This window comes from Puma concolor, chromosome E4 (genome assembly GCF_028749965.1).
Source record: "Puma concolor isolate L17-30 chromosome E4, mPumCon1.1.hap2, whole genome shotgun sequence".
In the NCBI taxonomy this organism is placed as follows: Eukaryota; Metazoa; Chordata; class Mammalia; order Carnivora; family Felidae; genus Puma; species Puma concolor.
The window spans coordinates 26,651,925-26,679,623 of record NC_141683.1 but is presented as its reverse complement, the minus strand read 5'-3'; the positions used below and the strand labels follow the sequence as shown (position 1 = coordinate 26,679,623).

Genomic DNA, 27,699 nt, shown 5'->3' with positions numbered 1-27,699 from the left:
CCCCCTCATCCAGCCCTGAACAACCACCGTTCCTACTTCCGTCTCCATGAATCTGACCGCACGAGGTACCTCGTCGAAGTGGGATCATTCAGTAGTTGTCCTTTTGTGACTGGCTTATTTCACTTAGCATAATGTCCTCAAAGGTTATCCATGTTGTAGCCCATGTTAGAATTTCCTCCTTTTTGTGGCTGAGTAATATTCCGTTGTGTTGGTATGCCACATTTTGTGTATCCACTCATCCATCCCTGGACACGTGGATTACTTCCACGTTTTGGCTGTTGTGAGTAATGCTGGGACGAATATAGACATACAAATACCTCTTTGAGACACTGCTTGCAGTTTTTTTGGATATACACCCAGAAATGGGATTGCTGAATCATATGGTAACTCTATTTTTAGTTTTTTTAAGAACTGCCGTGCTGTTTTCTATAGCGGCTGCCCCATTTTACATTCCCACCAGCAATGTGGAAGGGTTCCAGTTTTCTACATCCTCACCAACACTTTCTATTTTCTGTTTTGTTTTTTTGTTTTTTAATAGTAGCCATCCTAATGGGTGTGAGGTGGTGTCTCATTGTAGTTTTGATTTCTATTTCCCTAATGATTCGTGAGGTTGAGCCGCTTTTCATATGCTTGTTGGCCACTTGTATATCTTTGGAGAAATGTCTACTCAAGTCTTCTTCCCATTTAAAAGAAAATTGATGTTTATTTATTTTTGAGAAAGAGAGAGACAGAGTGCGAGCATGGGAGGGGCAGAGAGAGAGGGAGGCACAGAATCTGAAGCAGGCTCCAGGCTCTTGAGCTGTCAGCACAGAGCCAGATGCGGGGCTTGAATCCACAAACCGTGAGATCATGACCTGAGCCGAAGTTGGATGCTCAACCAACTGACCCACCCAGGTGCCCCCCTTTGCCCATTGTTGAGTCAGGTTGTTTGTTTTGTTGTTGAATGATAGTAATTGCTATCTTGAATCCTGTTTTTTTTCTTTTCCTCTTTGCTTATTATATAGTTTTACTGCATAGCACTCTTATTTCGCCTGCTGCATAATATTTCATTGTTTGATTCTACTGCAGTTTAATTGTCCATTTCTCCATTGATGAGCTTGTGGGCTCTTGCTAGGTTTCTGCTATGATGAATAGGGCTGCGAGGAACATTTCTGTGCATGTACAAGAGTGTCTTGTGGGTACACAGCTAGGAGTAGATTTGCTAAATCATAGTTGGTAAATGTTCAATTTTAGGAGGTAATGTAAAACGTTTCCCAAAGCGGTTGTATCCTTAGCAATGTATAAGAAATCTTCAACGTCTTTCAACACTTGATATGGTTAGACTTAGTAATTTTTGCTAATTGACTGAGTATAAATTGGTATCTCATTATGGTCTTGATTTGCATTTCCCAGATCACCAATATGTTTATTAGCCACATATATTCCAGTTTGTCTCCTGCCTTAATTCTGTTGGTTTGCTATTCTCTTATTTGCTTATAGAAGCTCTTTATATATATTCTTGATGGTAATCTTTTGTCAGGTGTGTACATACCCAGTATCTTCGCCTGGGTCTTGTCTTTTCATGTACCTTAAAATTTTTTCCAAGTGAAGTTTATTAAGGTATAACTTACGTAGAATAAAATTCACCTGTGTTAGCTGTAGAGCCTTATGAATTTTGCAAACCCGTATAGTTATGTAATAACCATCCTCATCCAGATATAGAGCCTCTCCATCATTCCAAGAAGTTCTCATGTACCCCTTTGTGGTTAATCCTCTCCCCACTGACCCCAGTCCTTATTATGTCCCTCCAGTTTGCATTTTCTTTTTTTTTTTTAACGTTTATTTATTTATTTAAAAAAATTTTTTTTAAGTTTATTTATTTTTGAAACAGAGACAGAGCATGAACGGGGGAGGGTCAGAGAGAGAGAGGGAGACACAGAATCGGAAGCAGGCTCCAGGCTCTGAGCTGTCAGCACAGAGCCCGATGCGGGGCTCAAACTCACAGACCGTGAGATCGTGACCTGAGCTGAAGTCGGACGCTTAACCGACTGAGCCACCCAGGCGCCCCAATGTTTATTTATTTTTGAGACAGAGACAGAATGCAAGTGGGGGAGGGGCAGAGAGAGAGGGAGACACAGAATGTGAAACAGGCTCCAGGCTCCGAGCTGTCAGCACAGAGCCCGACGAACTCACTGACCGTGAGATCATGACCTGAGCCGAAGTCGGACACTTAACTGACCAAGCCACCCAGGCGCCCCCAGTTTGCATTTTCTAGAATATCACACAAATGAAACATACAATATGTAGCCTTTTGAGACTGACTTCTTTTACTTAACACATTGCATTTGAGATGGCTCTAACTCGCTACATGTATCAGTAGATCATGTCTGTTTATTGATAAGTACTACTCTGTTGCATTATATACCACAGTTTATTTATCCCTTCACCCGTTGACAGATATTTGGCTTGTGTCTAGTGTTTGGCAATTCTGAATAAATTTACTATAAATATCCACATGTATGTTTTTATGTAGACATATATTTTTATTTCTCTTGGATAAATACCTAAGAGTGGGATTACTTGTTCATATATCAGCTGTGTGTTTAACTTTCTAAACAACCACCAAACTGTTTTCTAAAGTGATGTACCATTTTTTATTCCCATCAGCAATATGCAAGTTCCATTTGCTTCGCATCCTCACCAGGACTTGGTATTATGAACTTTTTTGTTTACTGGGCTCTTCTGACAGGTATAAAATGGTATCTTGTTGTGGTTTTAGTTTGCATTTCCCTGTTGACTAAAGATGATGAGTATCTCTCTGTGTGTGGATTTGCCAAAAATACATCTTCGTTGGCGGAAGTGTCTGTTTAGACCCTTTGCCTGTTTTTATTGGCTTATTTGTTTTCTAATTATTCAGTTGAGAATTCTTTGCATATTGTGTGACCAGCCCTTTATCAGATTTGTGTTTTTTAAACATTTTTTTTCCAACTTGTGGTTTGTCCTTTATTCTCCTACCAGTGTCTTTCCAATGGCCGTGCAGGGCCACCTAGCCCTCCTGGTCATTTTTCCTGCTGACTCAGGGGCAGGCATAGCTGCGGAGACGCACTTGAGGCTGAATTCTCCACCACCACCAGCAATCACCTGGGGGACCTTCTGAAGAGACTGATTCTCCACATTGTTTGCTGTTGTGTTTGGACTGGTCTAATTTTGCTGGATCTGTGGGTGCGAGAGCTCACATCTATCTTGAACTTTCCAGAGCAAATGCCCATCTTCCTTAGTTAGAGAACCTCTTTTGGCTTCAGAACACAGGTCCAGCTGTACTGAAATAACAGTGTCCGATTTTAGCTGGATTTTTTTGCACCTTTGGAATGTGAGATCCACTCACTGAAGCAAGTTATCAAGGAAAGTTAGCGAATCTCTTTTCTTGGAAATGTCATTGTTGAACACTCATGATGCTCAGCCCTGGGCAATTTATTTTGAGGAGAAATAACTTTTAAATACATCTGGGAAAGTGTTTTGAGTTTTTAGAAATACTGTCAAAATTCTGTAATCCATGCAAGCCCATAAGAGAATATGTTAAAAAAATTATTTCTGTCCAGTTTGTATTAATTTATGTGGTAGTAGGTTTTTCTTCCTAATTTGTTTTTGCATTGACTAACATCAAATTTAATCTGCCAAGAGAAAGAAATGAAGTATTAAAATTGGAAAGAAAGAGATGTTATGATTGCTTATAGATGATACAATTATTTATACAGAATACAAAGAGAATCAAAAACTATCTTTTTAAGTTTATTTATTTAGTCTGTGTGTGTGTGTGTGTGTGTGAGAGAGAGAGAGAGAGAGAGAGAGAGAGAGCATGAGCAGGGGAGGGGCAGAGAGAGAGAGAGAGAGAGAGAGAGAGAGAGAGATCCCAAACAGGCTCCGAGCTGCCAGGGCAGAGCTTGACGTGGAGCTTGAACCCACAAACTGTGAGATCATGACCTGAGCCAAAACCAAGAGTCAGACGCTTAACTGATTGAGCTACCAAGGTGCCCTCAACTGAAAGCTACTTTTAATTAAACTTTTTATTTTGAAACAATTATAGATTCATTGGCAGTTGTAGCAAATCATACAAATAGATCCCTCATATACTTTGCTCAGCTCCCCCCAGTAGTTTACAAAACTGTAGCACAACCTAACAGCCAGGTTACTGATAATATATGGTCAAGACCAAAACTATTTCCATCACAGCAAGGATCCCTCTTGTTGACATTTTAAAGCCACACCCATCTCCTCCCAACACAACCTACCTTCCTTAACCTGTGGCAACCACTAATCTATTCTCCATTTCAATAATTTTTGTCATTTCCAGAATGTTATATAAATGGAATCACAATATTGTGATCGGCTTCTTTCATCCAGCATAATTATCTGGAGATTTATCTAAGTTACCACACGTATCAATAATTCTTCCCTTTTTGTTGCTGTGTAGTATTCCACTGTACTATACCACAGTTTAACCATTCACCCATTGAAGGATACCTGTGTTGTTTCCATATGGGGTATTATGAATAAAACTGCTATATGCATTGCTGTACAGGTTTTTGTGTGAGCATAAATTCTTTATTTCCTGGGGATAAATGCCCGGAAGTGAACTTGCTGCGTCATCTTATAGTTACGTCTAATTTCTTAAGAAACTGCCAAACTATATTGTAACTCAGATGTACCATTTTACATTTCCACCAGCAATATATGAGGGATCTAGTTTTTCCACACTTTACCAGTGTTTGGTGTTGCCATCATTTTTTTATTTTAGCCATTCTGATAGGTCTGTAGTGATGGCTCATTTCCCCCCTTTTCATTGTGTGCTTCATTTGCATTCCACTAGTGGCTAGTGATGTTGAACTCCTTTGCAAGTGCTTATTTGCCATCTGAGTATCTACTTCAGTGAAATGTCTCTTGGCCATGTTCCAATTGGATTGTTTGCATCTTTGCTGCTGAGTTTTGGAAGTTCTTTATATATTCTAGAACTAGTTTTTTGTCATATGTGTGATTTCTCCCACTCTTAATCCTCTTTTGCAGAGCAGAGTTTTTAATTTTGGTGAAGTCCTGATTATCGTCTTTTTTATTTTATGGATCATGCTTTTGGCATCAAACCTAAGAACTGTTTGTGTATCCCTAGATCTCAAAGATTTTCTCCTGCTTTAATTCTACAGGTTTTACAGGTTTGCATTTTACATTTAAGTCCACCATCCATTTTGAGTCCATTTTGTATAAGGACTTGGGATGAGATTCTTTTTTTTTCTTTCTTTTTTTGTCCTATGGATGTCCAGTTACTCCAGCACCATTTGTTGAAAAGGCTGTCTTTCCCTCCATTCCCCTATTGCTTTTGCATCTTTGACAAAAAGCAGTTGAGCACATTTGTGTGGGTCTACTTCTGGGTTCTCTATTTTGTTCCATTGATCCATGTGGCTGTTCCTTTAGCAGTAGTGCTGGATTTATATAATGAGTCTTTCAGTTGGGTGGATGGGTCCCTCCCATGTGTTTCTTCTTTTTCAGGATTGTGTTAGCTATTCTAGTCCCTTTGTATTTCCATATATATTTTATAACAATCTGTCTGTATCTACTAAAAATCTTGCTGGGATTTTTATAGAGATCGCATTGAGCCAGTATATCAATTTGGGGAGAATTCACATATTTATCGTGTTGAGTCTTCTAATCCATGAGCATCCTGTCCTGTCTCTCTGTTGAGATTTTGATTTTTTTGGTAAGTGTAGCGTAGTTTTCTGCATACAAATATTGTACATGTTTTGTTCATTTTATACCTAAGTATTTCATTCTTTGAGGGACTGTAAATGGTAATGTATTTTTAATTTTCCTATATGTTCATTGCTTGTATGTAGAATACAGTTGGTTTTTAAAAAAAAATTTTTTTTAACGTTTATTTATTTTTGAGACAGAGAGAGACAGAGCCTGAACGGGGGAGGGTCAGAGAGAGAGGGAGACACAGAATCCAAAACAGGCTCCAGACTCTGAGTGGTCAGCACAGAGCGCGACGCGGGGCTCGAACTCACGGACCGTGAGATCATGACCTGAGCTGAAGTCGGACACTTAACCGACTGAGCCACCCAGGCGCCCCTATTTGCTAACATTTTTAAAGGATTTTTGTATCTATATTCATGAGAGGTATTATTGATCTTTAACTTTCTTTTCTTTTTTCCTGTCTTTGTCTGATTTTGGTATCAGAGTAATATAGCTTCATAAGATGAATTGGGAAGTGTTGTCTCCTATAGTATGGAAGAGATTTTCTAAAATTGGTGTTGATTCTTTTTTAAAAGTTTGTTAGAATATTTCAGTGAAGCAGTCTAAGCCGGAAAATTTCTTTTTTGGGAGTTTTTAAATTGTGAATTCAACTTCTTTAATTATTATAAAGCTATTTAATTATCTGTTACATATTGGGAGTTGTGGTTGTTTGCATTTTCAAGGAATTGGTCCATTTCTACTGTTTTTAAATTTATTTGTGTAGAGTTGTTGATAGTGTTTGTTTATTTTCCTTTTGATGTTTGGAAGGTCTTTAATGACCTCTCCTTTTTCATTTCTGATATTGGCAATTGTGTCATCTTTTTTTTCTCTTCTTCAGTTTTGTTAGAGGTTTGTCAATTGTATTGATCTTTTCAAAGAACTAACTCATGTTAAAAAAAAAAAAAAGAACCAGCTCATGTCATTGATTTTCTATATTGGTTTTGCTTTCTAGTTCATTGATTTCTGTTTTTTCTTCCTTCCTTCCTTCCTTCCGCTTACTTTGGGTTTATTTGGTCCTCTCTTTCTACTTTCTTGATGTGGGACCTTCCATTATTGACTTGAAACTTTTTTTCTTCTCTAATGTCTGTATTTAGTGCACAAATAAAGTCAGGATAAAAATAATGATGTGGACAATTTCAAGCTCCTCTTACAGATAAAGAGGTAATTTTCCTAGTAAGTAAAAATTCCCTCAAATTGCTAAGAATAAACCAACTGCCTGGTAGAGAAATGGGCAAAGAATAGGAACAATTAAAGAAAAGGAGGGGCACCTGGGTGGCTCAGTCGGTTAAGCGTCCAACCCTTGGCTTTGGCTTGGGTCATGATCTCACAGTTCATGGGTTTGAGCTCTGTGTTGGGCTCTGTGCTGATGGCGTGGAGCTTGCTTGGGATTCCCTCTCCCTCTCTCTCTTCCTGCCCCTCCTCACCCCCAAAATAAATAAATATTAAAAAAGTAAAAATAAAGAAAAGGAAAATACTCAACCTCACTCATAATAAGAGAACCACAAAAGAGACACCAATCTCAGTGCATTAGATTGTCAAAGACCAAACAACAACCTAGTAATACGCCATATTGGAGAAGTGGGAAACAGAAACTCAAATATTGCTGGTGGGAGTGTTTGTCTCAGCCTTCATGGAGAGCAGTTTGGCCACATTTTCTTTGACCCAGAAATTCTGCATCCAAGAACTTATCCCAAAAATATTCTTGCAAGTGTGAGAAATCACATATATCCAAGGATCTGTATTGCAGCAATTTTTTGCATCCAATGATCACAAATATCCTAACTGTCTGAGAGTAAAGGATGGAGCAAATAATTAGGATATGTTCATACAATAGGATACTATGCCACTGCTAAAAGCAGTTTTACATGCGCTAATACAAAAAGATATATAAGATGTTTTCTGAGAAAAACAAGGTAGATGAAAAATATGTATCATATGTTGTAATTTTTTAAAAAAAGGTATAGCTATGCATATACCACCAGCCTCTGAAAGGATACACAAGAAACTGGTAACAGTGGATGGCCAGGGGGAGGGGCTGAGTAGAACTGGGAGGCTGGGGATTGGGGTTCGGAGGGGAATTTACTTATATATACTCATATACTTATATATATTTTATTATATACTCTTTTGTATCTTATGAGTTTCATATCATGTGAAGGGATTACATATTCAAAAAAAAAAGTAAAATAATTTTTTAAATGCTTAGCTTAGGGACGTCTGGGTGGCTCATTTGGTTAAGCATCCTACTCTCGGTTTCGGCTCAGGTCATGATCAGAAATAGTGACAGAGACAGAATAAGTCTTTATTCCCTGTGCACAGACTAAATATCCAGGGGGCGAAGGGGCATGAACCAAGACTCAGGAAAATTTCGATTTTATATGTCTTCAGAAATACACACTTACAACAATTATAGGATTCTAAGGCAAGAAAGTGTTGGAGATTCCCCAGACCCACTTTTATTTTGTGACTGAGGGCAGGACAATCTGAGAATAAACATTTGTTAAGAAGAAATCTGTAAACACTCCCCAGGCAGACATTAAGGTAGGAATGCCAGGAGATAACAGTTTGGGAGCTGGCAGACATTCCTTCTGTCATCAGTTGGACATACTCTGCCTTCTCCTTGTCGCTGGGGAACACATTCCACTGCCCACCGTGGCCCCCCTGTAATGCAGGCCTCATTCAGATGAACCCAGAAGGTGTCTGGCCTTCTGGAATCTGGAGGCAGTGCCCAGCAACCTGGGAGTGGTCCCCACCCATCTGTGACTGAGAGCCACTCTTGCAGCCTGTTGGACATCAAGTGTCTTTGTTGATCATGGTTCCTCCCCAGAGCATCAGGTGTCCGTCCTGGAAACTTCCTACCCCTGGGTCAGGTGGAGGGTCTTCATCATGGATTCCAAGGCTCCCTTCTCACTTAACCCTGAAGTCCTGTGAGCAATGATGATAAATAAAAACATTGGTGGTGATTATAACCTCCTCATCTTTAAGGTTATCTGTCTGTCTGTCTTTATATCTGTCTATCTCTCTTTAAATCACAGCTCTCATTTGATACTCACAGCAATGTGATACTCATAAGGCCAATGTGATCCCTAATTTTCATTTTTTTTTCTTTTTTTTTTTTTTCAACGTTTATTTATTTTTGGGACAGAGAGAGACAGAGCATGAACGGGGGAGGGGCAGAGAGAGAGGGAGACACAGAATCGGAAACAGGCTCCAGGCTCTGAGCCATCAGCCCAGAGCCTGACGCGGGGCTCGAACTCCTGGACCGCGAGATCGTGACCTGGCTGAAGTCGGACGCTTAACCGACTGCGCCACCCAGGCGCCCCCCTAATTTTCAAATAACAGTAAAATATTTGTACAAGGATTTGGTTCTCACGTGCTTTCCTATACATTATCTCATAGCAGCCCTCCCAGTGCCCTCATGCAGGCAAGGGAAGTTTTATTAACCCAGATATACAAATGGGGATATTAAAGAGGCAGGTGTGGGATAGTGGGCCTTTGGGATACAAACATGTGGGTTTGAATACTGACTCAATGGGCTTATTACACCTATTTCCTCCAGTGTAAAATGGGGATAATAATATTTGCATCCTTTGTCATCAGACTGGATTGTTGTTAGGATTAAATGACTATAGTTCCAAAGGATTTCAAGAATTAGCATTCGAATGGTTTCTTGTTTCTCAATCTAACATTTAAAATTTATTTTTATTTTGGGGTGCCTGGGTGGCTTAGTCAGTTAAGCGTCTGACTTCAGCTCAGGTCATGACCTCACAGTTCATGGGATCTAGCCCCACATGGGACTCTGTGCTGACAGCTCAAAGCCTGGAGCCTGTTTCAGATTCTGTGTCTCCCTCTCTCTCTGCCCCTCCCCCCGACTTGCACTCTGTTTCTCTCTCTCTCTCTCAAAAACAAATAAAGACATTTTTTAAAAAATTAACAAAAATTGTTTTTTTTTTTGAAAATGTTTTGCAAAGGAGGAGAGAGATTAATATAACGAACCTGATGTACTCACCATTATCTGCAACAGTCACCAGTACAAGGCCAGTCTTGTCTCAGCTATACCTCTATCCACCCTTTCTTCTTTTGCTTTATTGATCTGTTTTCAAAATAATGAAGTATTTCCCTAACATCCTCAAGATGGGTTGTGTGGAGTTTTAAACGTTATTCTTAGGGATTCATAACATATTTGTTATGTTTCAATCTATTGCAGATATGATCCTTACTGCTATTCAGCTTGACCAAGGAAACCTTATTCTGGTTGACTTTTGAGTCCTTTTGGCATGATTCTTGTAGTCTGTGACACTGCATTTGCTTTTTTTGGTTTGACGAGATGTTCTAGACTCATCTTGTACGTTTACTGCCTCAGATGTTTCTTCAAAGAAGCCTGATTTCTTTGTGGGGGGATAGTATTTAGAGTTCCTAAACAGATCACCAGGGGTGCTCAATCTTACTGGGATGATCCTTGTTTCTAGGTATTACAGTGAACAAGGCTAGGGAGTATGTGGGGTGTGTGTGTGTGTGTGTGTGTGTGTGTGTGTGTATACAGATATGTACAGATAAAACATATGAAGTTCATATTCATACTCCAGTTCACAGTCAGGGCTGCAGACTTTTTACTTGATCTCTCAATCTTACATCTGTATCACCTTTCAAGAAGAAAACCTTTTTTCTCAGCAATATCAGTATCAGTATATTGCAATATCAATATATCAGTATATTGCTGAGAAATCAGTATTCATTTGACCTATCCCACGATATATTACAAAAGTCTCAGAGTAACAGTAACATCAGTAATATGATTATTGAAAACAGTTTAGGGTTGGGATGGCACAGGAAAGAAGCAGTTCTTTTTATTCTTAGCCGTGTCTTTCCAAGGATATAGAGTCAAATTACTGTGTTTTAGTTTCTGTGTGTGTAGGGCCAACCAACTGGACACATAAACTCATTTGTGGATTTTATTTTAATTTTAGGCATTTCTTTTAGAAACAGTAATTGTGCTTTTGTAAGTGTGTCAGGTATTTATGTGTTCCAAAGTAAATCCACAAAATAAGGTCTATTCAAAGCCCAGTTTCTGTCCCTGTCCTGTCCACTTCAATCCCCCGCCCCTACCCGGTAGGTCTTTTAATTTTTATTTTATGCTTTATCCTTTTATTATCTTTTTTAAAAAATAAGTGAATACATATTTACCTGTGCATTCCTGCCCCTTTCTTGAATAAATTATACCATATTAAGCACACTTTTTCCTATCATGTTTTTCTTCACTTACTAGTAGAGATCACAACATAGGTATACAGAATATATTTCAAATGGATTTCTAGAACTGGGATTGCAGGCCAAAGATTGACTAAGTGCATGTGTAGTCTGATAGATGTTGCCACATTCCCTTCTACGAAGGTGGATTTTATCATTTCCTGCAGACACATTTTAATGTTAAAGGAAGTGATTAAGTGAGATGTGTCATCTGCACCGAGAAAGGTTAAATGGTTGCCCAGAGGGACTGGCACTGGGCTTGAACTTGCAAATTCTAACTAATGGCCTGGTGGTCTGACTCACTCTACAGTACCTTCTCCCCACTTTACAGATGAAGAAAATGAGACACATGCAGGGAAATGATCTACCCTAAATGTCATAACAAACTAGAACTTCAAATTCATGTCCCCTGACCCTAAAATTAGCTCCCACTTCTATATGCTATAGATTTATTTATGGTGAGTTCAGTTTGGTTACCTGTAGGTGGGGAAGAAAAACATAATAGTTCTCCTAAGTTAAGACAATTAATGAGATAATTATGGGTAAATTCCCCCATAGGTACAAGAGAAATTCTCCAAGATACAGCTTAACTCCTTTAGGTGATGGGGAATCCGCAATTAGATCTCGATGTCAGGGCACTCACTAATAACGATCTTAGGAATGAGAGAGACCACCAAAGTCTGACATGTTGAGGCACCTTGCAGAATCGCTGTCATTTCTTGCACAGCACCTTGAATCTCTTTAAACAAAGATGTCATTGTGCTATGCAAAACTTTCCAAATGGTTGTGGACAAAGATGTAATTTCCCAGTGAGTGAACAAGCTGCAAACCACAAAGCCTTTTCTCTTTCTTTCCTAGAGTGACCCTGGGGCTCTTCTTTGTGCTTGCTTTGTGACAGGTTGATTGACTTATGTGCAATTTGGGACCCTGGAGTTTTCCTTCCTGCTGTGGGCTGGAAGACAGCCTCTGGTTTTGCAAGAAGGAGGCTGAATGAGGCAGAGACGGTGAGTGTATGAGCCCTCGGGCTGGTGCACAAGACTGAGAGGTGGGGGTGGGGGGAGATTCTTGCCTCCTGCCCCTTCTCTCTGATGAGCCAAGGTTCTTTGGCCCCCAGAGTCTTGTGAAAGGACATACCCTTCCTTCTCCCTAGAGTCGGCCACAGAGCCAGACCTCCAGGCTCTCCTTTGCAAGGAGGCTGGCACTGGGGAAGCATTTACTCGTTTTGTCCAGCAGATGCAGTCAGTGACATTAGTCTTGTCATTGTCCCAACTGTCCACCTGAATTGAAAGATTGGGAAACAGCTTTGTGACCCCCAACCCTCCCCCTTAGCCTGGCCTCTACAACCTGGGAGCCTCCTGAATGACAGCTTCAGCATATGGGGGGCAGTCTGGGAACCCCTCCTCTGGGCGGGGAATTGGGCCCTGGCAGATGGACAGCTGTCCACCGCGCAGTAAGCCAACCCGCGGCCGACATCACTGATGCAGACCCTGTATGCACGGCCTGCATTGTTCCATTCTCGGCTAGATTTTCCTGCTGCCCCACGGCTCCTGTTTTAGTCTCAGGCTGGCTGGGGTGGCAGGGGAAGAAATGCGGGAAGAGAGGGCTACAGTTTTAACCCAGGAGTTATTGGTGACAGATCACAAGCTAGCAACCCAGAGGTCTGAACAGGGAAAGGTTTCCTCATTCTTGGCTTTGGGCACCTCTGCCTCATGGCATTTTGTCTTTCTCCAGCCCTCTTTCCAGACGTCTTCTGTTCTCCCAGGAGTTGGAGATGGGGCTAGAGCAGAGCGGGGAGGGGAATGCAGGGAGGGGGTCAAAAGGTGAGAGCAGAGCATTGCTGACTTGGATTCCAGATCTGGACACAATCCAGCTCCACTTGCTCGGTGACTTTAGGAACGTTTCTAACTGCTCTAGGCCTGAGTTTATACAATGGGGACGGTAATGAACGTCTTGTAAAGGTTAAGTGTATAAAGAGCCCTGCGCAATGCCTGGCATGTAACAGGTGTTCAGTAAATGAAAGTTACTATTATTTATCCTATCAACAGAGCTCAGATATGCTTGTCTTATCAAAGTAGTTTCTGTGTGGGCCTTTCGGGGGCCACAACTGGCTTCCGACACTGTCAGGTTTCAGGGACCGCTTGGGAATTCCAAATGACCGCGGGGCTTTTCAATGGATCATTGTTACTAAGTATCGAACTTGAATGTACTGCTTGACACTGGGGGTGGGGGAGGTGCCATTCTTTTGTTTTACTGTATTTGGAGGACCCTGATTGCAAAAGTGGTATATACCAAGCTATTTTCATGAGCATGTAAAGATAGGTAACACAGCATGGGAACAGACCCCCAGGTTTGCGACAGAACCCGGAGGTCGTCTGTTGTGTTACCGTGCCCCCTCTCTGCATGCACTCTCCCCCCTGTGCCCCCCAAAGCCCGTCACCACCCTCCCTGGGCACCGTAGGTGGCCCCCCCAGACCCCCGCCTGAGGAGCCCCTCCCTTGTCAGGTGATAGCAACTTCACAGCACGACAGCACATCTGGCTAGCAGCCCCAGTCTCTCCCTGAGGCGTGCTGCCTGATGCCGAGCAAACCTGTGCTAGCTCGCACGTCGGAACACTTCCAATCTGATCAGCAATCCCTAACACTGGTTCCAAGCTTTCTTTTTATAGTGTGTCCGTTTCATTATGCCATTCAACTTTCATGCCAAGTCAGTGGTGCGAGCAAGGCTGGTGTCCTCATGCCATTTGGTCGATGAGTAAACTGAGGCTCAAGAAGTTATTTCTCCAGGGTCCACAAAATTTATTAGCAGCCGAGCCCATTCTAGAATTTAGTTGCCCAGAATTACGGGCTGTTTCTGGCCGTGACACCGCACTGCGGCCTCCAGGCAGAGGCACCTGCACAGCACGAGGGGTCAAAGGGTCAAAGGACTTTCAGCCGCATAGAGAAACCTTAAAAAAAAAGAAAAGAAAAGAATGCAGAGAATACATGCGAGCAGGTACATATGGCTGTTGAGGGAACAATAAGTTCTGAGAACAGGAGAGCTGGTCCAGCTTTTTTAGAGGGTGACGATAATCGTCATTATAATAATCAGAGCTCTGAGTACTCCCCATATGCACCGGGCACTGTGCTGTGTACTTAACGTGCATTTTCCATTTTATCCTCACAACAAACCTACGAAATAGGGCCTATTATTATTCACATTTTATCAGTGACAGAAATACAGGAAGTTTAAGGCCTGTACCCAAAGCTAAATGTCTAAGAAAGTGCCAGCACTTTGAATTTGAATCTGGGCAGTCCAGCCGTGGGGGACCCACACAGCTGGGTTTGGGGTGGCCTGTTCCAAATGTTCCCGGAAACTCTGGGTAGCCTCTTCTCAGTCCGCTTCCAGCCAGGTTCCAGGTGGGAATCTGTTTGCGGAAGCCTCATGGGGCAAGTCCTCTGTTTCTGGGTCTTCCTTCCCTCTGGCTCTTCCCCTTTTGTTCTGAGGCCACTGCCATCTGGAGCTGCCCCAGGCATCTGCTGTCAGCACACTCCTCCCTCCCCACGTGAGGCACCTTCCCCACTCAGACTCTTTGCTCCCCTCCCTCCTCTCCCCCACCCCGCGCTCCACCTCCGGGTCCCCACCAGGCGCTCAGAACGGACACCTGCCCTCTGACGCAAGACAGAGAAACCCCTCGGTTCTCCAGGCCTTCAGTTTCCCAGATGGATCCATTCGGTTAATTGCACTCACACTCCTAAGCCCTTCTGCCCGAGCCTCCTCTCTCCAGACACACGGTAACAGGCCACCTCGGACAGCATGGGCTCAGGACACCATGTGGGGTGATTGAGAGGGGCCATGGGTCTTCGTTAGGAACTGTTTTGCCCCAAGACCAATCCCAGGCCCCTGAGGCAGTGCCCATGCTTAGCCCCCTTCTCCTGGGGGCGCTGAGATCTACAGGCTAGGTGTGGAGACGTGGTAGCAGCAGTGAGGTAGGTCAAAGCTATTCCCCTAATAGCTGTCTACACCATTTCTGCCGAAACGATGCGTTCTCTTCTCCATTCCTCAGCCTTTTCTGCTGCCCCGCTAAACCCACCTTTTCAGCAGAAGCTGGGCTATTGAGTTGGAGACACCAAGTCGCTTCTGAGTTTCTATTTCTAATAAGAGGACCACATCTGTAGCAAAGGGAGCCCCTTCTACGTGCTGATGCACGTGCTTCTCAGGGCACAAGACACAAAGCTTTCCCCTGCACCGCTGGAGCCGATCTTTGGTGTAAGCATTGTAGCTGCCAGCACTTTGCACCAGACTCGCAGACACGTGGTGCATCTTCCAACGCAGGCAACAACCTTCCCTTGTCTGTGCCACCTCCCTCCTCCAGGCTCCTTCATTTTCACACCCCCGGCCTGCAGGAGCCTGCCGGGGTGGCATTTGGATCCGGACTGATGTCTGTCTGGGATGTAAATGGAGGGGGCTGGAGGGAGACAGGGGGGACAGATGCCACTCCCTCCTGCTGTCTTAGCCCTTTTCTCCCTGTGCCCCTTTAGCAGCCCAACAGGAATTTTTAAAACGCAGCTGGGTGTGCGCTGTCCTTGGAATCTCAGCTGCTACTCCCATATGGATAGCGGGTTGGAAGTTACCTCCGTAGAACTGACATGGCTCCCTCTCTGGGGCTGACTCTAGCCAGGTGCAGTTGCCACCATTGGCCATGGGGCATTGGTGGATGAAGCTGGTATGAATAAGGCGTAGGAAGGGCTTGGGATCAGGAGACCCCAGCAGAGGCAGGAAAGAAAGGGGCCCACCGCTGCTTTGGCTAGTCTGGGATCTTGCAGGAGCCTCCTTTGCCCTCTGGTCTGAAGCAGACAACTACTGGGCACATCACCATGTGTTAGCTTTAAGACTGATATTAACTCCTTGGCCACAGAGCCAAGGCTAGTTGCACAGGCATTGTTGTGCCTTTCATACATCTACAAAGTAGACTTCTGTATTCCAAAGCCCAGCCTGCCCAAAGCTATGTAGCGATGCAATACACCGGCCATAACTTGGGAAAAAGGGAGAAAGGACCAGTGACTTTTGAATGCTGGGTTTGTGCCAGGCCTTGGTTTAGATGCTATACATATAACTTAGCCCGTTAACTGATTTAAAATGAATTAACTCACAACAGTTCATTGAATTAATAATCACTGAGGGGAGCCTGGGTGGCTCAGTCGGTTGAGCGTCTGACCTTGGCTCACTTCCTGATCTCGTGGTTCGTGGGTTTGAGCCCTGCGTCAGGCTCTGAGCGATCAGCACTGAGCCTGCTGCAGATTCTCTGTCTCCCTCTCTCTGTCCCTCCCCTGCTCTCACTCTGTCTGTCTCTCTCTCTCAACAATAACCAAACATTAAAAAAATTAAAAAAATAATCATGGAAACAACCTTTTATGAAGTGTATTCATCCCACTCTTAAAGACAAGAAAACTTAGGCTCTAAGAGAGAGTAAACACACTGCTGAAGACCATGCAGCAGAGGGCACCTGGGTGGCTAAGTCTAAAGCGAAGAGTCCGCCTCTGGATTTTGGCTCGGGTCATGATCTCACAGATCGCGGGATCAAGCCCCGCGTTAGGCTTCTGTGCTTACAGCAAGGAGCCTGCTTGGGATTCTCTCTCTCTGCCCCTCCCCTGCTTGTGCGCGCTCTCTCTGTCTCTCTGTCTCTCTCAAAATAAATAAATAAACTTAAAAAAGATCACGCAGCCTGTGGACAGCCGAGGTGGCACTGAAGCCCAGGTGTGTGGCTCCAAGTTCATGCCCTTTCCATGTGCCAGAGGAATTCTCTTGAAGCCCCATCTCTGAATTCATGTCTAGTGAGTTTTCCCTGGTCTGCATGGTTTCCGAGCTAGTTCATTGTTCACCTCTATTGATTAAGCCCAGCCCTCTTCTGTTTTGAGCTGGAGCTTATTCCTGTGAAGGATGCAGGAAAGACCTAGAAGCCACCGCCCTCGCCCTCAGAAAGCTCACAGTCTGATTAAGGGAGTGAAGGTCCTCCCTCTTTCCTGCACCCCAAACAAGCTTCTCCTATAACCTTATCCCTCTTTTCTTCCTGCTTGAGTTCAGTCTGTGGTTTTCAAATGGCTTCAGAACCTTGGTCTGTTGAAACCAGGCTTAGAATCCCACAAATAGAGGGCGGGGTAAGCAGCTTAACATGACTGACGTTGGGAGCAGATGGGTCCAGATGGTAGGTCCTCGTGTGGACAGTGGCCTGGGCTTCAAATGGAACACCCCACTCAAGGAGCCTGGGAGCCCACTGCTCAGAGCCTGGGGTAGGAAGCTACATTTGAAAGGAAGATGGCTGAGGTTTTGCACAGCTGTCTTCCCTTAGGAAAGCTTCTGAAAGGGATGGGGTTTCCTACCTGTTCTCTCCGCGACATTCCCTCTGTACAGCATTTTGCAATTTTCTATGGAGTTAGGAACAAAACTGTGACTCCCGAAGGTGGCATACAAAAACTTAGCCCTCCGTCTTTTGTTTGAAATCAATATCCATGATGTTAAAATTCTCAATCCCCAAGCCGAATTCTTCCTTAAACTTTTCAACTGACAAATGTTACAGTTTTCTTCATAAACCTCGTAAATTTTGACAAACGTGTTTGATCCCATTAAGAAACTTAGTTCCTTAAATCCCTTTGAACATTTGAAACTGTGTTTGTCTATTTTATCATTAACTTTCCTTTTTGAAATATCACAGTTTTGTAACAAGAGCCTTCCCAGTCCTTATGTGATTCTTTTTTCTTTATTTTTTAAAGTATTTTATTTTCTTCTTTTAATGTTTATTTATTTTTGAGAGAGAGAGAGAGAGAGAGAGAGAGAGCGTGGAGGAGGGGATCCGTGTTAGATCCACAGGATCCAAAGCAGGCTCTGTGCTGACAGCAGAGAGTCCGATGCAGGGCTCGAACTCGCCAACTGTGAGATCACAGCCTGAGTCAAAGTCGGGTGCTCAACCGACTGAGCCACCCAGGTACCCCTGTAATTCTTTTCTCTTACTGATAGTTTTTTGTGTTGTTTTTTTTAAATTTTTTTTCAACTTTTTTTATTTATTTTTGGGACAGAGAGAGACAGAGCATGAACGGGGGAGGGGCAGAGAGAGAGGGAGACACAGAATCGGAAACAGGCTCCAGGCTCCGAGCCATCAGCCCAGAGCCCGACGCGGGGCTCGAACTCACGGACCGCGAGATCGTGACCTGGCTGAAGTCGGACGCTTAACCGACTGTGCCACCCAGGCGCCCCTCTTACTGATAGTTTAAATAACAGCTCTATTGAGATATATTTCCTATACCATACAATTTGCCTATTTAAAGTATACAGCTCAATGATTTGTAATATATTCACAGAGTTGAGCACTCATCACCAAAATTAGCTTTAGAACATTTTCATTGCCTTTGCCCTCCAACCCCCACAAAACCCCTACCCGTTAGGGATCCCTCCCCCTCCCTCCACTCTGGTCCTTCTCTAGCCCTGGACAATACTAATCTACTTTCTACCTCTATGGATATACCGACTCTGGACTTTTTATATTCATGGGATTATACAATGTGTAGTCTTCTGCGACTGGCATCTTTCACTCATTATGATGTCCTCGAGGTGCATCCATATTGCAGCATGCCTCGGTGCCTCGTTCCTTTTTATGGCTGAACAATACCGCGTTGTATGGATGTGCCACATTTTATGTAGCCACCCATTGGGTGAGGGACATTTGAATCATTCCACTTTCTGGCCATTATCAATTATGCTACTGTGAACGTTCCTGTACAGATTTCATGTGGATGTGTGTCTTCAGTACTCTCTGGTCCATACCCAGGAGTGGCGTTACTGGGTCACATGACAACTCTGTGACTCACCTCTGTGACCCTGGGTCTTGTCATACTAAATGCAAGCCTCCTTCTCTGACCTTTTACCTTCAGTGTTCATCTTTTCTCCCTCCTGGGTCCCTCCTTCTTACCTTACCCAAATCTTGGGCCCCACCCTTGGAGACCTGTCACAGAGGATTATGATCACTTCCCCTCCAGCCTTGCACTGAGCCACTTTCCTTTAATGGCAGGCCCCAGGGAGGCAGCTGCTGCCATCCTGGATGTCTTCCCTACCCACTCGGAGAGGGGGTGGGAGCCTCCCCATCCTCTCTCTCCAGCTGTGAAGAAAGATGTGCGTCTAATTGCTGTGAAACTTTCTCCCTGAGGGTAAAAAGACAGGGAGCCAGACAGTGAGAAGCTAGGATGCTGAGTGGTAGGGAGGTGGGGGCTCCTTCCTCCTTCCTGGAGGTGCCAGGATTCCTCTCCAAGGGGGTCCTCCGAGGCCATCTTTCCTGGTGTCAGTTTGGTTTATGCTGACGGCTCTGAGGTGGAGGCAATCCGCACACCCTACGTGTTAACTTCTGTTTCCTTTATAGGTAGTCTTTATGCAGAAGGAGACTGGTCAGAGCTCAGTTAACCACACGCAGGGCCAGTGAGTGGAGCCTGAATCATAGGAAGTCACAAATAGCCACAAACCTTATTCAAGCCAGCATGTTAGGTCCGCCAGCCCTCAGCTACGCTGGCGACACTGGAAGGACTGTTCCATTCCATGCGTGTTTCCTAGTCCTGCCTCTCAGAGGACGAACCAAGAAGCGATAACAATAAGGGGGAGAAAACGCACAGCCCCCGAGAACTTCAGACAGCTGGCTGGATTATAGTACTGGCAGGTTCTTCCCGGTGTGACCAGCAACCGCTGGCCCATATGGGAGCTGTCAGCAGGGCTGGGCTCTGGACCAGGCCACCTGTATACTTTGGGCTCCCTTGCCAGGCCAGGCTGAGATGTGCCAGGCTCCAGTTGGCCTGGAGTCAAAGAGCTGGGACGATACAGCAACCCCTCTTCCTCCAAGTGTCAGGCTCTATGTGCGAGGATGTTCACTGTGGCATTGTTGTGATGGGAAAACAAAAATAAGGAAGAGCAACCTAGAAAAGTCTTTTACGAGTAGATGGTCAAAGGCTATGGGGTGGACGCTCACGGTGCAGTTATGAAAGAGAACACCGCAGGTCTCCGTGTCCAAGCCCCATGGTGTTAGTGACCCAGCCACTTATGTCATGACAGGCAGATGTCAGCGCCTCCCCACCCTGGAAGGAGCTACACTCTCTTGGTGGGTGCAGCTTCTTTGGGGGCCCCAGCCTGCCCGGAGGCGTATGAGTACCAGGGTGCCCTGTTAGTGCTGTGCGCCCCTACGGAGCCTGGTGCGAAGACTGGGTATTCAGCAGACATTCACGGTGGTCACCTTGAGGGAAAGGCCTCTTCCCCCTTTCTTCTCTCCCATTCCCTCCCTCCCTCCCTCGCTCCCGATTTAATAAATAGCCAAGTGGTTCAGGTTTCAATCTACAGATCAGTTCTGGGTGTTGAGCAGGAAACAGCTGTTTTCATCCAAATCCCTAACCTTAAACCCAGGTGTCGCCCTCGGCCCCCTCCCCAGGCAGGAATCAAGGGCCACCTGATACTGTTGTTCCCCCCCCCCCCCCCATTCCCCCTGAGCCCTGTGGCCTCTGTGAACTTAGCTGAGGCAGGGAGAGGAGGGGCCGGGTCTGCTGGGCGCCCCTGTCACTGTCACCAAGTGGATCACTATCAACGGTTAAACACACAGCCCCTCACTCCTCCCAGATCTCTCCCCCTGACAATGAAAGGGAGCCAAGGCTGAGACAGCCACCGAGCAGATGGAGACCACCCCCCTCCAACCCTGGGAAGGGAGGTGGGAGAAGGGGGGAGTCGAATCCCATATACTAGGCTTTCTTGGCTATTGGAAAATCCCACAAGACAACTGGTTCAACCCCACACGGCTGCGGCTGCGAGGAAACTGGGTCTCTCTCCCCCTGGGCGTGGGGAGAGGCCAGCATCTAGAAGCAGGCTGGTGAGTGCTTTCTTAGGCTGTCAAGCCCCGGTGCCCCAGAGGGTTCGGTGTAGTTACAGACAGCCCTTCAGAGCGGGAGGTGGGAGGACTGTGTGGGCAGATGCTTTCTTCTAGATGCTGAGACATGCGGTCATTCCGTGGGGGTGAGGAGGGGGACGTGGGGAGATGTAATCGTTTGGCAGGTGCTCCCAGAAGCGGCAGCCAGGGAGCTCCTCCCTGCTGCTTCCCCTTCAACTCTTGTCTTCCTCCAGAGATCCCTCTGTCTCTCTCCTACTTGCTTGGCGCTCTGGCTCTTTGGGACAGGCTGATGATCGTCAGCAGGGGGCATTTCCAGTTTCCTAGGAAACCCACCCCCTGGCCTTTAGATGCCTGTGAGCGGAGGGAGCGGAGCAGGCTCGGGTCACCATCTGTTGAATCGTTTATTCCTTGGCAGGAGAGAGATGGAAGGGAGGTGGCGGTGGGGATCAGAGGGCAGGAGGGGGGGACGGCGAGGAGGGTCCCCTATAACACCCACAGCAGTCCCTCCACTGCAGGTGGACCTCAGAACCCTGGCAACTGTGCTGACGCCCTCAGGGCTGAGGGGGCAGCTAGGCTGGGAGTGGAAGGGACAGCAGTTTTGTGACTAGTGCCTGGCACAGCTGAGCCCCTAGATTCTGAGGGCCTGTCTGTGGGGTAGAGGAAACAGCGTAGCCCTGACAGATCGGACAGAAAGCTCTGAGAACGGGGAGGGGGAAGATTTCAGAGAAAAGGAGATGAGAGTGTGGGCTGAGAGGATGCTGGTGAGATGCTCTTCTTGGGTTACTGTGGTTATTTTCATTATCAGACTTATATCTTAATAATGGTTTCATCCTGTGTGATATTCGCCAAGGATTTGTCATATGTGGATTTGCCGATGGGATAACTATCTCCCAGTAATAAGAAGTATCTGGTCAGCTACTCATCCCACACATATTTTTTGTACTGTCTTACTATGGAGGGAGGTAAGACATGGGCTCTGAGCTCAAGAAGCTGAGAGTTCGGGGGCACCTGGGTGGCTCAGTCAGTTAAGCGTCCGACTTCGGCTCAGGTCATGGATCTCGCGGTCTGTGAGTTCGAGCCCCACGTCGGGATCCGTGCTGACGGCTCGGAGCCTGGAGCCTGTTTCCGATTCTGTGTCTCCCTCTCTCTCTGCCCCTCCCCCGCTCGTGCTCTGTCTCTGTCTCAAAAATAAATAAAAACATTTAAAAACAAAAAAAAGAAGCTGAGGGTTCGATGCAGGAGACAGACACGGGAATCCCATGGGCAGGGAGAAATGACTGCTGGAACAGAGTTTGGTGGCGCATTGGGAAACACAAGGGAAATGCAGCCTATTTTCAGGGCGAAAGCAGGGCTGGTGTCAGGGAGGGGTTGCCGCTCGGGGCCTTGGTAAAGAAGGGGATCTGCACTGGAGAGAAGTGAGGGAGTAGCATTCTGGCCTGGGTGAAGTGGGAGCAAAGGTCAAGGTCGCCGAAGGTGCCTGTTTGGCTGGAGCAGAGGCTGCGATTAGCGTTGAGAGCTGCCCAAGGAGCGCACGCAGATTGTGTCTCTTAGGCCGGCTCCTCGACCAGTTTTCCTGCCGAGAACAGACAGGATAGAGGGTGAGCATGGGCAGGATGCTGGCTCTTTGTTCTTCAAGTAAGAAGGCGGTAGGTGAGCAGGAATGTGGTTATTATCATAGTGATAACCCGAGACACTGGTTTATATTTATGTACAAGTCAGCTGTGACTGTTACGCGTTTGTATGGGGAGCAAATGAGCTGAGAAATACCTTAGCTCTGAGTCTGGAGTCCCAGCTAAGAAGGGCTGCCTACCTGTCTGCGCGAGCCCTCCGGCCCAGTGTGGGACACCTCTGAGCTCTTTCGGGCCCCACACGCCTGGCCCTGCCCCACTCCTTACTTCGATGTGCCTTTATTTCCTCTTGTGTTTCAGCTCCTCTCTCTGACTGCTGAAGAGGTTGCTTCCGGACAGCTATAGTTAATAAGCCTGCTGCCTTTTTTTTTTTTTTTTTTTTTTAATCTGATGCACAATGGTGGAGTTTTACGTAGGCTCTGTTGGGCTTTTATTATCTCTGCTCCCTCACAACATCCTGTGGCAGTGATGTTTGAATGTGTTCCTTAGCTGGTGTGGGTAGTATTGTTCTCGTCATTTTATTATTTATTCCAGGCACTAATTGCTAGCATGTGGCCTCATAGCACTCATCTGTCGGTACGTCCCAAGGCATTAATCAGGAGCCCAGCCTCCAAGTACCTGCAGGACTGCTCTGTTCATGGCTCGGAGGCATCCAACTGAACATATTCGGTTCCAAGCTCATGTTCTCCTTGTGCCCGACCACGAACAGATTCATTCCCTGTTCTGTATTTCTGATACCGATCCTTAGCATTATCCTAATCCAGTTTCCCGACCTAGAAACCTTCATGCCGTCCTTCTTCTCACCACCCACTACCGGTCAGTCATCAGCTCCTGGTGACCCTAACTCAGAAAATATCCTCAAATCTCAGTGGTCCTTGGCCACTATGAAGCCATCCGCCTGTTGCACGCACACTCTCTCACACTGGGTGCAGAGGCATCTGGAATCTGGGAGAAGATGAGTGGAGTGGCAGGCAAAGGAGGTGTGGTCTGTTTCCATTGTTGAAATTTTTTTTAAAAGCTCGGAAAACAAGTAATTTATTAAAAAAAAAAAGTAAGTGGCAGGATGGAGGACTTTACTTGGGTCTTCTACTCCGTAAATATTCCCTTCCAGGCATACACCGGACGCAAGAATGATCAGCGCATGGGCTAAGCCTCAAAAATGCCACAAAGAGGAGAGACGAGTTAAGCTAGTGGTGAGCAAACTGCGACCCACACCCCCCCCCCCCCGGCCAATTCCAGCCCGCTGCCTGTTTTTGTAAATAAAGTTTTATTGGAACATAGCTATGCCCATTCGCTCACTTATTGGCCATGGTGGCTCTCTCACTACAATAGAAAAGTTCAGCAGTTGTGACAGAGGCTGTATGTCTCATAAAGCTGAAAATACCTACGATCTGGACCTTTACAGAGAAAGTCTCCAACCCTTAATTTAAAGTTTTACCGGTGTGCTAAGTGCCCCAGAGAGACAGGTGCAAGGGGGAACGTCACGAAGGCGTCACGAAGGCGTCACGAAGCAGAAGACGCCTGAGTGGTGCGATGTTGCAGACTGAATAGAAAATTAATCACGTGACAAGGAGGGAAGGCCTTTCCAGCCACCGAGGATGGCACATGTAAAATGTGGAGATTGTAAATGGTGTGTCAGTTACGGGGCATTTAGCATTTGGATGGGGTCTGAGAGTCCTGCAGGAGTCTGATCTCCTGGAGCCTTGCTGCACGCAGGAGTTTGGGTCTGACCCTCTAGATGGATGGGGCGATATGGAAGGGTTTTCAGCCGAGCACTGACAGCCTCAGACAGGGGTTTAGAAAAATGACTGTAATAGCAACATGGAGAATGACCTGGAAAGATACCAGCTGGGGGGGTTACTGCAGTAGTCCACGAGACATGACATAGATCAAAGGTAAGAGGGCGGGAGCACGGGAAAGGGAAAGGGGGTGAGAGACACCGAGAGGGCCTCGGTGCCTCGTGTGAGGTGTAAGCAGCGGTGGGATTTCAGGGTGATTCCCAGGTGTCTGGCTTGGGCAAGTTGGGTGGGGGCCATCAACAGAGACAGGGAAGAGAGACAGAGGAGCAGGACCCCAGTGGAAACACGACGAACCCGTGGCAGAAGGAGAGGCTCTGGCAAGGTGATCACTGCCGCTGCAGAGGTTTGAAGGGCCAGAGAGAAGAGGAGGCCAGAAGTGGTGGTTCAGAGGCCAAGGAGAAAAGAATGTGAGGAGGGACGGATGGAGTGGTTGACGGAAGCCGATGCCGCCTCCAAGAGGTCTGGCGAGATAAAGACTAAGGACGCTAGAGTCGGCCGTCTGGAGGCCAGCGGGAGGTCTGGAGGGAGCGTTCCAGAGTCTGGTTGGAGGAGGGAAAGAGAACTCAGGAAATAGAAGCAGAAGCCACAGTCCACTCTCTAAACAAACTTTCATGAGAAGAGAGAGAAGGAAAAAAAAAAAACAAATCAGGTGTATGTAGGGAGGCTGTGGGATCCAGAGAATAATCTTTTGTTTTTGTTAGGAGAGAAACTTGAAGGTGTTTCTCTGCTGAGGCCCGGAGAAGAGTTGGGAGATTCAGGAGCATGTGGAGCGGACAGCGGATGGTCAAGGGCGGGTCTCTGCGGAGGGGTGGGCCTGGGTCCAGCAGACGCTGGCAGGAGGAGGGAGGGACACTTTTTACGCAGAAAGTGGAGGCCATGGGAAGCGTAGGCACCCAGCTAACGTCCCACGGGCATTTCTGACCGTGACAGCGCGCTGTCAGCTGCACGTGGTAGAACACTCGACTCCAGCCGGCTTCAAAATTAAAGGGAATTTGTAATATAAATATATATGCAGTTGGAAGATCCACAGTTAGGGCTTGCTTCAGGGAATGCTCCGTCAGCGACACCAACGGTGGCATGAAGAATCAGGTCTTTCCCCTCTGCCTTCTGCGGTGTTAGACTATCCCCGTGTTACACACGGAGACACCCCCCACTCCCCCCTGGGGGACTGGGGATTGTGAAGCAGTCCCAGGAAGCCCCCTGAGCCCGGAGAGCACCGCAGACCTCAATGCAAAAGATGCGAGCCTTGGGACACCTGACGGCTTGCCACGTCCTTCCTCCCAGCCGCGCCTGGCTGTTGCGCCCACGCATTGTCGCCGATGGGTTCGGGGTTTTCTGCATTTGGAGAGTCAGACTGCTGCACAAGGATTTCCAGTTCTTTGTTTTACTGACGGAGTCCTTTCTTCAAATAAAACCTCATGCAAAACCCAATATCAACAAACAGGGACTTTGAAGCAGCCCCGGTGAGAGTGGAGTGGGGGTGGGGGCCGAAGTCCCACTTGTTCCTCCCTCTCCAAATGCTCTCCTCCCTTGGAGAAGGTCCCCGGCACTTCCAAAGAAACCACCAGGCTCCTCTGACCCAATGCAAAAACCTGGCACTAAAAGGTTCGTGAGAAATCTTTCAGCCCTACCCTCCTTACCCTGAATACTTGGTGGGAAACCCCGGGGTGGCCGTGAGGCTGGCTGCATTGGGTGGTTTCATTGAAACAGTGGTGAAGTTTCTGGGTTGGAAAGTGAAGAGGCTGGCCTCACCCCGGAGGGTCTGCCTGCCTCCACTGCCACCTGTCTACATGCCGCCCTCCAGAGAGCAGCCAGGGTGGCCTTTGAGAACAGCTCTCATCAGGTCACCCACCACTTAGAACCCTGCAGTAGCCTCCTGGCGTGTTTAGAATGGAATTTAAATTCCTTACTTTCATCTTCAGAGCTGGCCACACTGGTTTATTTCACCTACCCATCTACTTCCTGCCACAGGGTCTTTGCACAAGCGGTTCCCCTGGCCCCGGATGTTTTCCTGACCCACCTTTATAAAGTTGGCTCCTCCTTGCCATTTAGATCTCCGTCAAATGTCACCTTCTCACAAGAGGCCTTCTTTGACCATTCACTGCCCTTACCACATCAGCCTATTGGGGTTTCTTTTCTTCTTCTTTTTCTTTATTTATTGACTTGATTTTTTTTTTTAGAGACCTTTTAGATTTACAGCAAAATCAAGCTGGGAGGTATCGAGATTTCCCGTAAACCCCCTACCCCCACACACGCACAGCCTCCCTCATTAGCACCACCCCCCACCAGAGAGGTGCAGTTGTAACAACTGATGAACTCACCCTGACACATCCTAATCACCCACAGTCCGTAGTTGACATGAGGGTTCACTCCCAGTGCTGTCCTTCTGTAGGTTTAGACGAATGTGTAATGACATGGGCCCAGCATCATAGTCTCATACAGAGGAGTTTGATGCCCTGAAAATCCTCCGTGCTCCATCTATTCATTCCTTCTCCCCCCCACCACCCACCTCTGGCGACCACTGATCTTTTTACCACCTCCATAGCTTTGCCTTTTCCAGAATGTCACTTAGGGACATAGAATCATACTGTACGCAGCCTTTCCATGGCTTCTTTCACTTAGCGATACGCATTTAAGCTTCCTCCGTGTCTTCTCGTGGCTTGTTAGCTCATTTCTTTTTAGCGCTGAATAGTACTCCGTCGTGTGGATGCTCCACAGTTTAGGTATCACCTACTGAAGGATGCTCCACAGTTTAGGTATCACCTACTGAAGGATGAAGGGCATGTAGGTCGCCTCCATATGTGCAGGTCGGATTGTGTTTTCTTCACTGGACCTACTGCGACCTGATTTGTTTGTGTTCACTGCCAATTTCCTGTCTCCCTCACTGGAAAGAAGGCTCCACCAGAGCAGAGAAACCTTATCTCTCGTCCTTGTGTTATATTCTCTAAAGCAGCACCTGCTGCCAGATCTGGTAAATGAATGAGTGGCCTGCCGACTGCCACCCAACAGTCCCGGGGGGGGGGGGGCGTTCTGCTCTCGGAGACGTGGAACTGGCAGCTGAGCCACGTTTCAGCCCCGCCAGTCTTTCCTCCCATCATCACAGATGTGTTGTGACCACTGGCACAGCCCCGCCCAGAACGGGGCTGCGGGAATGTGGGGGGCTCCCGGTGATGACAGCTTGTGGGAGCCATGGGCCTCTCAACCGTCTGCCGGGGACAGCTTGTGGTGCCAACCCCAGGGGCTCCCCAGTCTGGGGAAAGAAAGCAAACCAGGATCCAGAAAGAAGGAAAAATTGGAAAGCACACTGATTGCGGGTGGATAATTATTACTAGTAGCCGCTGTTACCAGTAACGTCACGTAGGTAACCAGGATGCTTCCTTCA

At 46.4% G+C, this 27,699-nt stretch overlaps 1 protein-coding gene across 18 annotated transcripts in view; it reads left to right on the top strand.

Moving 5' to 3' along the window:
- Positions 1 to 27,699, top strand: part of NFASC (neurofascin) — a 182,065-nt gene that overhangs the window by 73,796 nt on the left and 80,570 nt on the right. For 17 of the 18 annotated variants that reach the window (XM_086693741.1, XM_086693729.1, XM_086693740.1 and 14 more), the window contains exon 2: positions 11,906 to 12,011. The exons of the other annotated variant lie outside the window; for it this stretch is intronic. In XM_086693741.1, coding sequence (XP_086549867.1) covers positions 11,906 to 12,011 — 106 coding nt within the window. The remainder of the gene's footprint in view (positions 1 to 11,905; positions 12,012 to 27,699) is intronic. 18 annotated transcript variants of the gene reach the window in all.